The sequence below is a fragment of the Carcharodon carcharias genome, chromosome 9 (genome assembly GCF_017639515.1).
Source record: "Carcharodon carcharias isolate sCarCar2 chromosome 9, sCarCar2.pri, whole genome shotgun sequence".
Lineage (NCBI taxonomy): Eukaryota > Metazoa > Chordata > Chondrichthyes > Lamniformes > Lamnidae > Carcharodon > Carcharodon carcharias.
Genome location: NC_054475.1, coordinates 146,279,387 through 146,292,653, shown reverse-complemented (window position 1 = coordinate 146,292,653; position 13,267 = coordinate 146,279,387). Strand labels below are relative to the sequence as shown.

The 13,267-nt window shown below is 43.5% G+C and overlaps 1 protein-coding gene across 2 annotated transcripts in view; it reads left to right on the top strand.

Annotated features, from left to right (window-relative positions):
• LOC121282309 (transmembrane protein 164) overlaps nucleotides 1–13,267 on the top strand; it is a 149,547-nt gene that overhangs the window by 116,602 nt on the left and 19,678 nt on the right. For both annotated transcript variants that reach the window (XM_041195972.1, XM_041195973.1), the window contains exon 5: nucleotides 451–551. In XM_041195972.1, the coding sequence (XP_041051906.1) occupies nucleotides 451–551 (101 nt within the window). The remainder of the gene's footprint in view (nucleotides 1–450; nucleotides 552–13,267) is intronic.

Sequence of the window (13,267 nt, the reverse complement as noted above, 5' to 3'; positions counted from 1 at the left end):
GCACTATAATGGTTAGCTTGCAGTGAAAATCAAATCATGCTGATTTTTAGAAACTACAATCATGATATTGGGTAGGCTAAAGTATGACCCCATGACCCTTCTGGCTGAGATTGCATCCCAGCTGAAGTTCTGACTTTTGCTATTGCAAAGCTGGGTAAGTATCTTAAAAATGTTGTAACCCAAGTACCAGTGGTAACAGGTCTCACACTAGAATGGTAATAGTGAGTGTTTTGAGATGATGGATTAATTTATAATGTATTGGATTACACACTTTTTTTTCTCTCAAGGTCTGTTGATGCCAATATGCTAAATAAACTAATGTCAATATTGAGAACATCTTTAGTAAGTTCAAATTGCTGACCTTATGGCTGAGATCACTGTTAAAGTGAGAAATAGTACATGATAAACAACCTGATGAGGCATTTTTTGAAGTTGAATCATCTTTTTTAGGTGTGTACAAACCTGAACCACTGGGTGATTTTTGGTGGGCTCTTCTTGCGACTGGGCTTCTATTCTTCTATCATTTTACCTTTCTGCAGATCCTCGGATTGGTGAGTAAATTGTGATTTTTCTCCATCACAAAGGTGAAATATTAAATATTTTTATACACTTATATGAAATAAAGTTAAAACTTTAAGGATCTTGTAACATGATCTGTATCTTAAGTGTGAAGTAAGTGTCAGCTCCACTGAGGACAAAAAAAACCCCAAATAATTTTATATAGTAAAGTCTTGATTGTAACTATTCATTTTCCAAGCTTCCTTCCAAAATTAAATAAGCATTATTGTCCTGCTCAATTGAAAATGTACTCTCATAGCCACTGAGGCAGAAGGTTGTGGGTCCAAGCCCCACTCCTGAGACTTGGGCACATAATCCAGGCTGACACTCCAGTCTAGTTATTGAGGGAGTGCTGCACTGTCGGAAGCACCAACCATCAGATGAGGTGATAAAGCGAGGCCCTGTCTGACCTTTCAGGTGGATGCAACAGATACTATGGCATGATTTGGAAAATACCTGGGGAGTTACCACTCATCCCCAACCCTGGGGTCCTGACCATTAATTATCCCATGATCAATGTCACCGAAACCACCGAAACCAATCAACTGGTCATTACTACATTGCTGTTTGTAGAACCTTGCTGTGAGAAAATTGGCCGCTGTATTTCTTACATTCCAATAGTGTCTATTTTACAGCAACACTTCAATGATTAGAAAGTATTTTGGGATGTCTTTGAGGTCCCTCTAGCCACATGGAGATGCTCACATGGTGAGGAATGGAAAAATTTGGGAACATGCACATTGTTTATTCTTTTCTCCCCTGTGTTTGTATTCAAGTCGATGCCTATTAATGCTGTTAGGAAGCAGTATCATCCTAGCTTCTGGACCGTACATGACAGGATTTTTCTTTTTTAAGAATGCAATTACTAGTCCTATAACTCCATTTCCTGATGTAGTGAATTATCTGGCCTTCATTTGGCAAGAGCTTGTGATGTTGTAATTGAAAACAGAAGCTTATATAGGGAATTACAGTTGCTGGCATTTGCTCCTTCAACTCCGTCATTACAGCAGATTGAGCGTAGCTCTCCAATAAGGAACTGCTTGAAATTGTGACCTTTCTGCAAAATTCTCCAGAGTAATGAGGTCATAATAAAAGCAAAACACACGTCATTTGTGTCTCAACATTGAGGTCTGATGAACCCTTCCACTGTCAGCACAAGCACATGCTTTGCTTCATGTATGAGGATATTCCCTGTATTCCCAGTCTCGTTATAAAGCAGACCCTGTCCTATGAAATTGTTTAGTTTTCCTTTTTTTTTGGCTTTGCTGTTCAGAAGATGCAGATTTTTGCTGGAGCTGCTCGACATATAATCCTGGTAATCTGTTAGTGTGGCCACTGTTGTAGAGTGAGCCTTGACTGTGTTGGCAGGCTCTTCAACCAGAACATGAAAGTCAAGTCCAGTCTTCTCTTCACAGACATCCAGGTGTGATTTCTGATTAGAGTTCCTGGTTGGCATTAAAGAGCAGAATCCTGGCAGATTTCCCACCCCCACCCTCACCCTCACTACTTACCCTGCTCCAAGATGCTGAAGCACTTTTAAAAATGTCTATTCAGTCTTTACTTTGATCCGAAAAAAAAAAGTTCGCAACAGCAATTTTAAAATAACATTACTAAACTTTAGTCTCGGCAATATTTTCAAATGTACCTGAAAATTTAGCCGAATTTATGCGGCTGCAGTTAACACCACTGACATGAGTAGTGTGTTATTTAATATTTCTGATGATGAAATCACTACATTGTCGCTCTACTACCAGAAATCAGCTGATTAAAAAATTATAATTAAATAGAATCAATTTCCTGACAAGCAGCACAAATGGTATTCCTCCAGGACTGCCATTTACAAAGCGGGCAGGCTAAGCAGATTGTATCACTGACGCAAAAACAAAAATACCTGGAAAAACTCAGCAGGTCTGACAGCATCTGCAGAGAGGAACACAGTTAACGCTTCGGGTCCGTATGACTCTTCAACAGAGCTAGGTATAAGTAGAAAAGAGGTGAAATATAAGCTGGTTTAAGGAGGGGGGGAGGGTAGAGCTGGATAGTGGGCCAGTGATAGGTGGAGATAACCAAAAGATGTCATAGACAAAAGGACAAAGAGGTGTTGAAGGTGGTGATATTATCTAAGGAATGTGTTAATTAAGGGTAGAAAGCAGGACAAGCAAGGTACAGATAGCCCTAGTGGGGGTGGGGTGGGGTGAAGGAATCAAAATGGGCTAAAATGTAGAGATAATACAATGAATGGAAATACATTTAAAAATAATGGAAATAGGTGGGAAAAGAAAAATGTATATAAATTATTGGAAAAAAGGGGAATTGGGAAGGGGGTGGGGATGGAGGAGAGTTCATAATCTAAAATTGTTGAACTCAATATTCAGTCCGGAAGGCTGTAAAGTGCCTAGTCAGAAGATGAGGTGTTGTTCCTCCAGTTTGCGTTGAGCTTCACTGGAACGTTGCAGCAGGCCAAGGACGGACATGTGGGCATGAGAGCAGGGTGGAGTGTTGAAATGGCAAGCGACAGGGAGGTCTGGGTCATGCTTGCGGACAGACCGAAGGTGTTCTGCAAAGCGGTCACCTAGTCTGCATTTGGTCTCTCCAATGTAGAGGAAATTGCATTGGGAGCAACGAATGCAGTAGACTAAATTGAGGGAAATGCAAGTGAAATGCTGCTTCACTTGAAAGGAGTGTTTAGGCCCTTGGACGGTGAGGAGTGGGGAAGTAAAGGGACAGGTGTTGCACCTTCTGCATCTGCATGGGAAGGTGCCATGAGAGCGAGTTCAGGTGTAGGGGGTGATGGAGGAGTGGACCAGGGTGTCCTGGAAGGAATGATCCTTGCGGACTGCCGCCGGAGGGGTGAAGGGAAGATGTGTTTGGTGATGACATCATGCTGGAGTTGGCGGAAATGGTGGAGGATGATCCTTTGAATGCGGAGGCTGGTGGGATGATATGTGAGGACAAGGGGGACCCTATCATGTTTTTGGGAGGGAGGAGAAGGCGTGAGGGCAGATGCACAGGAGATGTGCCAGACACGGTTGAGGGCCCTGTCAATCACTGGGTGGAAAACCTCAGTTAAGGAAAAAGGAAGACATGTCAGAGGAACTGTTTTTGAAAGTGGCATCATCAGAACAGGTGCGACGGAGGCGAAGGAACTGAGAGAATGGGATGGAGTCCTTACAAGAAGCGGGGTGGGAGTCGGTAGGCTTGTAATGAATATTGGTGGACAGTCTATCACCAGAAATTGAGACAGCGAGGTCAAGGAAGGGAAGGGAAGTGTCAGAGATGGACCATGTGAAAATGATGGAGGGGTGGAAATTGGAAGTAAAATTAGTACATTTTTCCAGGTCCAGACGAGAGCATGAAGCAGCACCAAAGCAATCATCGATGTACCGGAGAAAGAGTTGTGGGAGGGGGCTGAAGTAGGACTGGAACAAGGAATGTTCCACATACCCCATAAAGAGACAGGCTTAACTGGGGCCCATGCGGGTACCCATAGCCACACCTTTTATTTGGAGGAACTGAGAGGAGTTTAAGGAGAACTTGTTCAGTGAGAGAACAAGTTCAGCCAGACGGAGGAGAGTAGTGCTGAATGGGGATTGTTCGGGCCTCTGTTCGAGGAAGAAACAGAGAGCCATCAGACCATCCTGGTGGGGGATGGAGGTGTAGAGGGATTGGACGTCCATGGTGAAGAGGAGGCGGTTGGAGCCAGGGAACTGGAAATTGTTGATATGACTAGGGTGTCAGAGGAATCATGAATGTAGGTGGGAAGGGACTGGACAAGGGGAAAGAGAATGGAGTCAAGATAGCAAGAAATGAGTTCTGTGGGGCAGGAACAGGCTGACACGATGTTTGTGGATTTTGGGTAGGAGGTCGAAGCGGGCCATCTGAGGTTGGGAGACTATCAGGTTGGAAGCTGTGGAAGGAAGATCTCCAGAGGAGCTAAGGTCAGTGACAGTCCTGGAAACGATGGCTTGATGTTCAGTGGTGGGGTCATGGTCCAGGAGAGGTAGGAGGAAGTGTCTGTGAGTTGACGCTCAGCCTCCGCGAGGTAGAGGTCAGTGCACCAGACAACAACAGCACCACCCTTGTCAGCAGGTTTGATGACAATGTCAGGGTTGGACCTGAGAACACTGAGTGCAACAAGTTCAGAGAGAGACAGGTTAGAGTGGGTGAGAGGAGCAGAGAAATTGAGATTACTAATGTCACGCTGACAGTTCTCAATAAAAAGATCAAGAGAAGGTAAGAATTCAGAGGGAGGGGTCCAGGTGGAGGGGAAATATTTGAGGCTGGTAAAAGGATCCGTTGAACAAGGAGAGGACTCCTGCCCAAAGAAGTGAGCATGGAGACGAAGGCGGCGGAAGAAGAGTTCAGCATCATGCCGAACCTGAAATTCATTGAGATGAGGGCGCAAGGGTATGAAACTAAGTCCTTTGCTGAGCACTGAACGTTCAGCATCGGAGAAGGGAAGGTTGGGGTTATGGTGAATACACGGCCGAGGCTGGGATTGAAAGACAGGATGGGGACAGAGGGACAGGCAAGGGTGGAGGGTCCTGGATAGTTGTTGGTGTCGATGAGTTGTTGGAGCTTGCGTTCCTTAGCACCTGAAAGAGACAAAGTTTCTTGTTGAGGCGTCGGATGAGACGAAGAATAAAATGAAACTGGGGGCACACGCAGCTTAGAAATAGGGTGCGGCGGTGCTGCTGGAGGGAGAGGTCGAATGTGTTCATATGGAGGCGCCTGGCACTGAGTGTGTATCTCAGAATGAGATGAGAGCAGCAGTCCGAGGAGCATTGTATATCCCGGAAATACCTGGGTGAGTTTGAAACGTGAGGGATGGAACTTCAGTTGAAATCCACGTGGGGTAAGTTGGAGACAGAGACAGTTACTGAGGAAGGAAATATGACTGTGAAAGTGGGTTTTAGTAAACACCTTGTCAAACATCAGGAGAGAAATGGAAAGCAATGAAGGTGAACAAGGCAAAAGAGAAATACGGAAATCCTGTCGGAGAGAAGAGCAATACTTCTTCAACTAAGGCATTCCTTGAAGAGAAGTGGCAGGCAATTAAACACTAAGGTAAAAGCAAAAAACTGCAGATGCTAGAAATCCAAAACAAAAACAAAAATACCTGGAAAAACTCAGCAGGTCTGGCAACATCTGTGGAGAGGAACACAGTTAACGTTTCGAGTCCATATGACTCTTCAACAGAACTAAGTAAAAATAGAAAAGAGGTGAAATATAAGCTGCTTTAAGGGGATGGGGGGGTGGGGTGGAGGGTAGAGCTGGATAGTGGGCCAGTGATAGGTGAAGATAGCCAAAAGATGTCATAGACAAAAGGACAAAGAGGTGTTGAAGGTGGTGATATTATCTAAGGAATGTGCTAATTAAGGGTAGAAAGCAGGAGAAGCAAGGTACAGAGAGCCCTAGTGGGGGTGGCGTGGAGTGACCATCTCCCGCGCATCTGCCCTCACACCTTCCTCTCCCTCCCAGAAACATGATAGGGTCCCCCTTGTCCTCACTTATCACCCCACCAACCTCCTCATTCAAAGGATCATCCTCCGCCATTTCCGTCAACTCCAGCATGATCCCACCACCAAACACATCTTCCCTTCACCTCCCGCACCCCCCCGGCATTCCACAGGGATCATTCCTTCCATGATACCCTAGTCCACTCCTCCATCACCCCCTACACCTCAACTCCTTCCCAAAGCACCTTCCCATGCAACCGCAGAAGGTGCAACACCTGCCCCTTTACTTCCCCCCTCCTCACCGTCCAAGGGCCAAAACACTCCTTTCAAGTGAAGCAGCATTTCACTTGTACTCCCCTCAATTTAGTCTACTGCATTCGTTGCTCCCAATGCGACTTCCTCTACATTGGAGAGACCAAACGCAGACTGGGTGACCGCCTAGCAGAACACCTTCGGTCTATCTGCAAGCATGACCCAGACCTCCCTGTCGCTTGCCATTTCAACACTCCACCCTGCTGCATGTCCGTCCTTGGCCTGCTGCATTGTTCGTGAAGCTCAATGCAAACTGGAGGAACAGCACCTCATCTTCTGACTAGGCACTTTACAGCCTTCTGGACTGAATATTGAGTTCAACAATTTTAGATCATGAACTCTCTCCTCCATCCCCACCCCCCTTCCGATTTCCCCCCCAACCTTTTTTTTTCCAATAATTTATATAGATTTTTCTTTTTCCACCTTTTCCATTATTTTTAAATGTATTTCCATCCATTGTTTTATCTCTACCTTTTGACCCATTTCAATTCCTTCACCCCACCCCACCCCCACTACGGCTATCTGTACCTTGCTGGTCCTGCTTTCTATCCTTAATTAGCACGTTCCTTAGATAATATCACCACCTTTAACACCTCGTTGTCTTTTTGTCTATGACATCTTTTGGCTATCTCCACTTATCACTGGCTCTCTATCCAGCTCTACTGTCTCGCCGCGGCCCCCTCTCACACCCTTAAACCAGCTTATATTTTCTCTATTTTTACTTAGTTCTGTTGAAGAGTCATATGGACTTGAAACGTTAACTGTGTTCCTCTCCGCAGATGCTGCCAGACCTGCTGAGTTTTTCCAGCATCCGCAGTTTTTTGCTTTTATCCTAGATTGTATCACTGGCTGCTCGTGAAAGCAGTGATAATTGCAGCTGATCTAGTGGAAATATAATCAGTCAGATCAGTGAGCCCAAGAAATGACATACAGAGAAACTACAAGGCACACACACACACACACACACACACACACACACACACACACACACACACACACACACACACACACACACACACACACACACACACACACACACACACACACACACACACACACACACACACACACACACACACACTCTGTGATGACCGTTGATGGGGCAGGGAGAAGAGATCCCACTAAAGGTAGGAGGTACTTGGAATTTTTAAAACAAGACTACATTTCTGTTGAGAGTGCGTTATAAGGTATAAATATGATATGGGTTTTCAGTTGTGTCAAGTTAATAAGGAATAGCTTTTTCTGCAGCTTATTGCCTGCAAAGTAATTTTTAGTCTATCTTGATTTTAGTTTGTTACGATAAAAGCTTTAAAATGTGAAATCTTGTCCCTTGACCCTTTTATGTAGGTCACTGGGAAATTTGTATCTCTTTATAGTTATTGGTCTCTATGGGGAGCGTGATACTCGCGTGTGCACACGTCATTTCTGGCTTGACAGGCTATAACTAATGGGATACTGCAAGGATCAGTGCTTGGACCTCAGCTATTTACAATTTATATGTATGTCTCGGATGGGAGGACCAAGTGTAATGTATCTAAACTTTCTGATGATACAAAGGTAGGGATCACTCCTCCATCACCCCCTACACCTCAACTCCTTCCCACGGCACCTTGCCATGCAACCGCAGAAGGTGCAACACCTGCCCCTTTACTTCCCCCCTCCTCACTGTCCAAGGGCCAAAACACTCCTTTCAAGTGAAGCAGCATTTCACTTGTACTCCCTTCAATTTAGTCTACTGCATTCGTTGCTCCCAATGCGATTTCTTCTACATTGGAGAGACCAAACGTAGACTGGGGACGTAGACTCCTCTATGGGGAGCGTGATACTCGCATGTGCATATGTCATTTCTGGCTTGACAGGCTATAACTAATGGGATACTGCAAGGATCAGTGCTTGAACCTCAGCTATTTACAATTTATATGTATGTCTCGGATGAGAGGACCAAGTGTAATGTATCTAAATTTTCTGATGATACGAAGGTAGTTTGGAAGCTGTGAAAAGGACACAGTTTGCACAGGGATATGGGTAGGTTAAGTGAGTGAACATGAAGTTGTCAGATTTAATATAACGTGGAGAAATGTGAAGTTATCCACTTTGGACAGAAAAGCAGAATTTTCCTAAGCCATGAGAGACTGGAACTGTTGGTATTCGGAGGGTATCCTTGTAAACTAATCACAAAGTTAATATGTAGGCTTTGCAAGCAATTTGGAATGTAAATAGTATGTTAGCCTTTTGCTACAAAGGGATTGGTGCACAAGATGTCTTGCTGCAATTATTTAGGGCCATGGTGAGATCTGACCTGGAGTGCGGTTTATAGTTTTGGTCTCCTTGCCTAAGAAAGGATAAACTTGCCTGGAGAAAGTGCCATGGATGTTCACTAGACTGATTCCTGGGTTTGTCTGATGAGAGATTGAGGAAATACAGGCTAGTTTACTCTACTCTAGTTTAGAAGAATGAGAGGTGATCTCATTGAAACATATAAAATTCTTAAGTGGCATGTCAGAGTAGATGCAAGAGGATATTTCCCCTGACTGGGGAGGTTTATGAGGGGGAAAAAACTAATGAAATAATCTGAGAACCCCTATAGGACAATCCCAGGAATCAGTCTACTGAACATTCATGGCACTTCCTTCAGGAAGAGTTTTTATTCTAAATTTGCCTGAGCTATGCTATATGAGACCAACTATGTACTAATCCATTGCCCATTATATCATGTCGTGCAACTTGTAGCAAACTACATGACATCCAATTTGCCATGAGCAATACTATGGGCAATCTTCTAGTAATAAAATTATAAACATACAAAAACTGAGGGTACGCTTTAAAAGGATGAGATTAGATTTTGCATGTAATAGTTTTCTGTGTCTATCTTGCTCCAGATATAATACTCTAGCTGTGATTCAGTGACTTCTTAAAAAAAAATCATTCACGGGATGTGGGCTTCACTGGCTGGGCCAGCATTTATTGCCCATCCCTAGTTGCCCTTGAGAAGAGGGTGGTGAGATGCTGCCTTGAACCACTGCAGTCCACGTGGGGTAAGTACACTCAGTGCTGTTAGGAAGGGAGTTTCAGGATTTTGACCTAGCGACAGTGAAGGAATGGTGATACATTTCCAAGTCAGGATGGTGAGTGACTTGGAGGGGAACTTCCAGGTGGTGGTATTCCTATCTATCTGCTGCCCTTGTCCTTCTAGGTGGCTGTGGTCATGGGTTTGGAAGGTGCTGTGAAGGAGCCTTGGTGAATTCCTGCAGTGCATCTTGTAGATGGTACACACGGCTGCTCCTGTGCGTCTGTGGTGGAGGGAGTGAATGTTTGTGGGTGTGGTGCCAATCAAGTGGGCTGCTTTGTCCTGGATGGTGTCAAGCTTCCTGAGTGTTGTGGGAGCTGCACTTATCCAGGAAGTAGGGAGTATTTCATCACACTCCTGACTTGTGCCTTGTGGATGGTGGACAGGCTTTGGGGAGTCGGGAGGTGAGTTACTCGATTATATTGAGAGCCTTTAATTGACCTTGGGACTTATACTTAAGTAGCAGTACCCTTTTTAAATAGACAGACCTGTTAACCGAAAGAAATTACAACAATCTCCAGACCTTTTAGTACCTGTGAACAATGTACTAGGAGATAATATATACACACATTAATTACATATATGCATAAATATTATATAAAATGTCTTCCTTAGCCAGTACATGGACCTAAGTAAATATTTTCATGCTGATGTTTTGACTGTACTTACTGACAAAACATTTATTTGTTACATATTGAATGTTACTGTACAATTTGGTGTTTGTAAAAGTTGAATTCAGTGGAACAATGGAAGAAAGTAAAGCTGTTTTGAGGTATGCTGTCCAAATAGACTACACTTCAACCCTGTCACACTTCGCATGATTTAAAGCGTGCCCTGGATTTTCTCTAGAATTTGGTGCAAGGGAGTAAAGTGACAAAACACAGGCAAACCATTCAATTTAAGAGATTATTTAATCTCCTGATTTATTTGGTATTTTGCATTTATCTTTATTCCTATGCATTTTAATTAACAGAAAATGGCTTTTTCTTTCCTCTACTAAACAAGACTCTTAAAGGAAAATCTTGGACTGGACTGGGATCTAAGATATTTTTGGTCATCCTGCCTGTCATTCAAGATAGAGTAGCATGGTTTTGCTATTTTATTATTCCCTGAAAACATTACAGAAGTAGTTGAAGTCTGGAAATAATATCTTATTTAGTCATGTACTATGAAAAATACCCTCTTAGTTTTACACTGTCCTAGTCTCCAAAGTGGTTTTTGGAGAAATCTCAAAATCTTAATGGCACAGAAGGAGGCCATTCAGCCCATCATGTCTGCACTGGCTCTCCAAAAGAGCATTACGTCCTAGTGCCATTGCCCTGCCTTTTCCCTGTACCCTTGCACATTGTTTCTGTTCAAATAATCATCTAATGCCCTCTTGAATGCCTCGACCTGCCTCCACCACACTTCCGGGCAGTGCATTCCAGCCCTGAACCACTTGTTGTGTGGAAAGTTTTTTTTTCCCCATGTCACATTTGCTTCTTTTGCAAATCACTAAATCTGTGCCCTCTCATTCTTGATCCTTTTACGAGTGGGAACAGCTTCTCCTTATCTACTCTGTCCAGCCCCCTCATGATTTTGAACATCTCTATCAAATCTTCTCTCAGCCACCTTCTCCCCAGAGAGAACAATCCTACCCTCTCCAATCTATCTTCATAGTTGAAGTTTCTCATCCCTGGAACCATTCCTGTAAACCTGTTCTGCACTCTCTCCAATGTGTTCACATCCTTCCTACAATATGGTGCCCAGAACTGTGCACCGTATTCCAGCTGAGGCTTAATGAGTGTCTTATATAAATTATATAAATAACCTTCCTGCTCTTGTATTCTATACCCCTATTCATAAAATTCAGGATACTATATGCATTATTAACTGTTCTCTCCACCTGTCCTGCCACCTTCAATGATCTATGCACATATGCAGATACAAGTCTTTATGCTCCTGCACCCTCTTCAAAATTTCACACCTTATTTTATCTTGTCTGTCCATGTTCTTCCTACCCAAATGCACCACCTCACACTTCTCCACATTGAACTTCATCTGCCACCTATCTGCCCACTCCACCAACTTGTCTATGTCCTCCTCGCAGTCACAACACTTCCAAGTTTCGTATCATCCGCAAGCTTTGAAATTGTCTCCTGCATTCAAAGATAGAGATCATTAATATATATCAGGAAAAGCAAGGGTCACAATACTGATCCCTGGGGAATTCCACCACAAACCTTCCTTCAGCTTGAAAAATATCCATTGACCATTATTCTCTGCTTCCTATTTTTCAGTCAATTTTGTGTCCGCTTTGCTACTGTCCCTTTTATTCCATGAGAATAACTTTTCTCAAGTCAGTTGTGTGGCACTGTATCAAATGCCTTTTCAAAGTCCATGTGCACCACATCAACAGCATTACCCTCATCAACCTTTTCAAAAAAACCTTTTCAAAGATCTCCAGCAAGTTAGTTAAACACGATTTCCCCTTTAGAAATCCATGCTGGCTCTTCCTTATCAACCCATATTTTTCCATGTGACTACTAATTCTATCCCAAATAATTGTTTCTAGAATTTTGCCCACCACTGAAGCTGAACTGACTGGTCTGTAATTGCTGGGCTTATCCTTACAATCTTTTTAGAACAATGGTATAATGTTTACAATTCTCCAGTCCTCTGGCACCACCCCTGAGACTGAGATTATGGCCAGTGCTTCTGCAATTTCTACTCTCACTTCCTTCATTATTCTTGGATGCATCTCATCTGGTCCCGATGCCTTGTCAACTTTAAGTACAGACAGTCTATTCAACACTTCTTCCTCATCAATTTTGAACCCTTCTAGTGACGGAGTTTCCTCGTCTGTCACCATGGCCTGAGTAGCAACTATCTCCTTTGTAAAGATGGAGGCAAAGAATTAATTTAATACCTCAGACATGGCCCCTTCATCCATGTGTAAATTCCCTTTTAGGTCCCTAATTGGCCCTACTCCTCCTTTTACCACCCTTTTACTATTTATATGCCTATGGGAGACTTTGGGATTCCCCTTTATGTTGGCTGCAAGTCTTTTCTCATAATCCCTCTTCACTTCTCTAATATGCTTTTTCACCTCCCCTCTGAACCTTCTGTATTCCACCTGGTTCTCAATTGTATTTTCTACCTGACACCTGTCATAAACGCACTTTTTCTTCTTAATTTCTATCTCCTTTTTCATCCAGGGAGCTCTAGATTTGTTTGCCCTACCTTTCCCTTTCAATGGAATATACCTTGAGTGTGCCCGAACCAATTCTTTTTTGAAGGTAGCCCATTGTTCAGCTACAGCTATTCCTGCCAATCTTTCATTCCAGTCTATCTGGCCCAGCTCCATTCTTGCCTCATCTAAGTTGGCTCTTATCCAGCTAATTATTTTTACTCTGCATTGCTTTTGTCCTTTTCTTATCATCCTAAAACGTACAATACAATGATCACTGTCTCTTAAATGTTCCCCCACTGACACTTGATCTACTTGGCCCACCTCATTTCCAAGAACCAGGTCCAACAGTGCGCCTTTTCTTGTTGGATTGGACACATACTGCTGTAGAAAATTCTCCTGAATGCAATCTAAGAACTTGTGCCCCCTTCTGCTCTTTACACTACCACTGTCCCAGGCTGCATTCAGGTAATTAAAGTCCCCCATTACAATCACTCTATAATGCCTGCATCGCTCTGTAATTTTCCTGCAGATTTTTCTTCTTTGTCCTTCCCACTAGTTGGCGGTATATGGACTACACCGAGCAATGTAATTGCACCCTAATTTGTTACTTAGCTCTAGCCAAATTGATTCTGTCCTTGAACCCTCTGGGACATCCTTCTTCTCCAGCACTGCAATGCTCTCCTTAACCAATACAGCCAC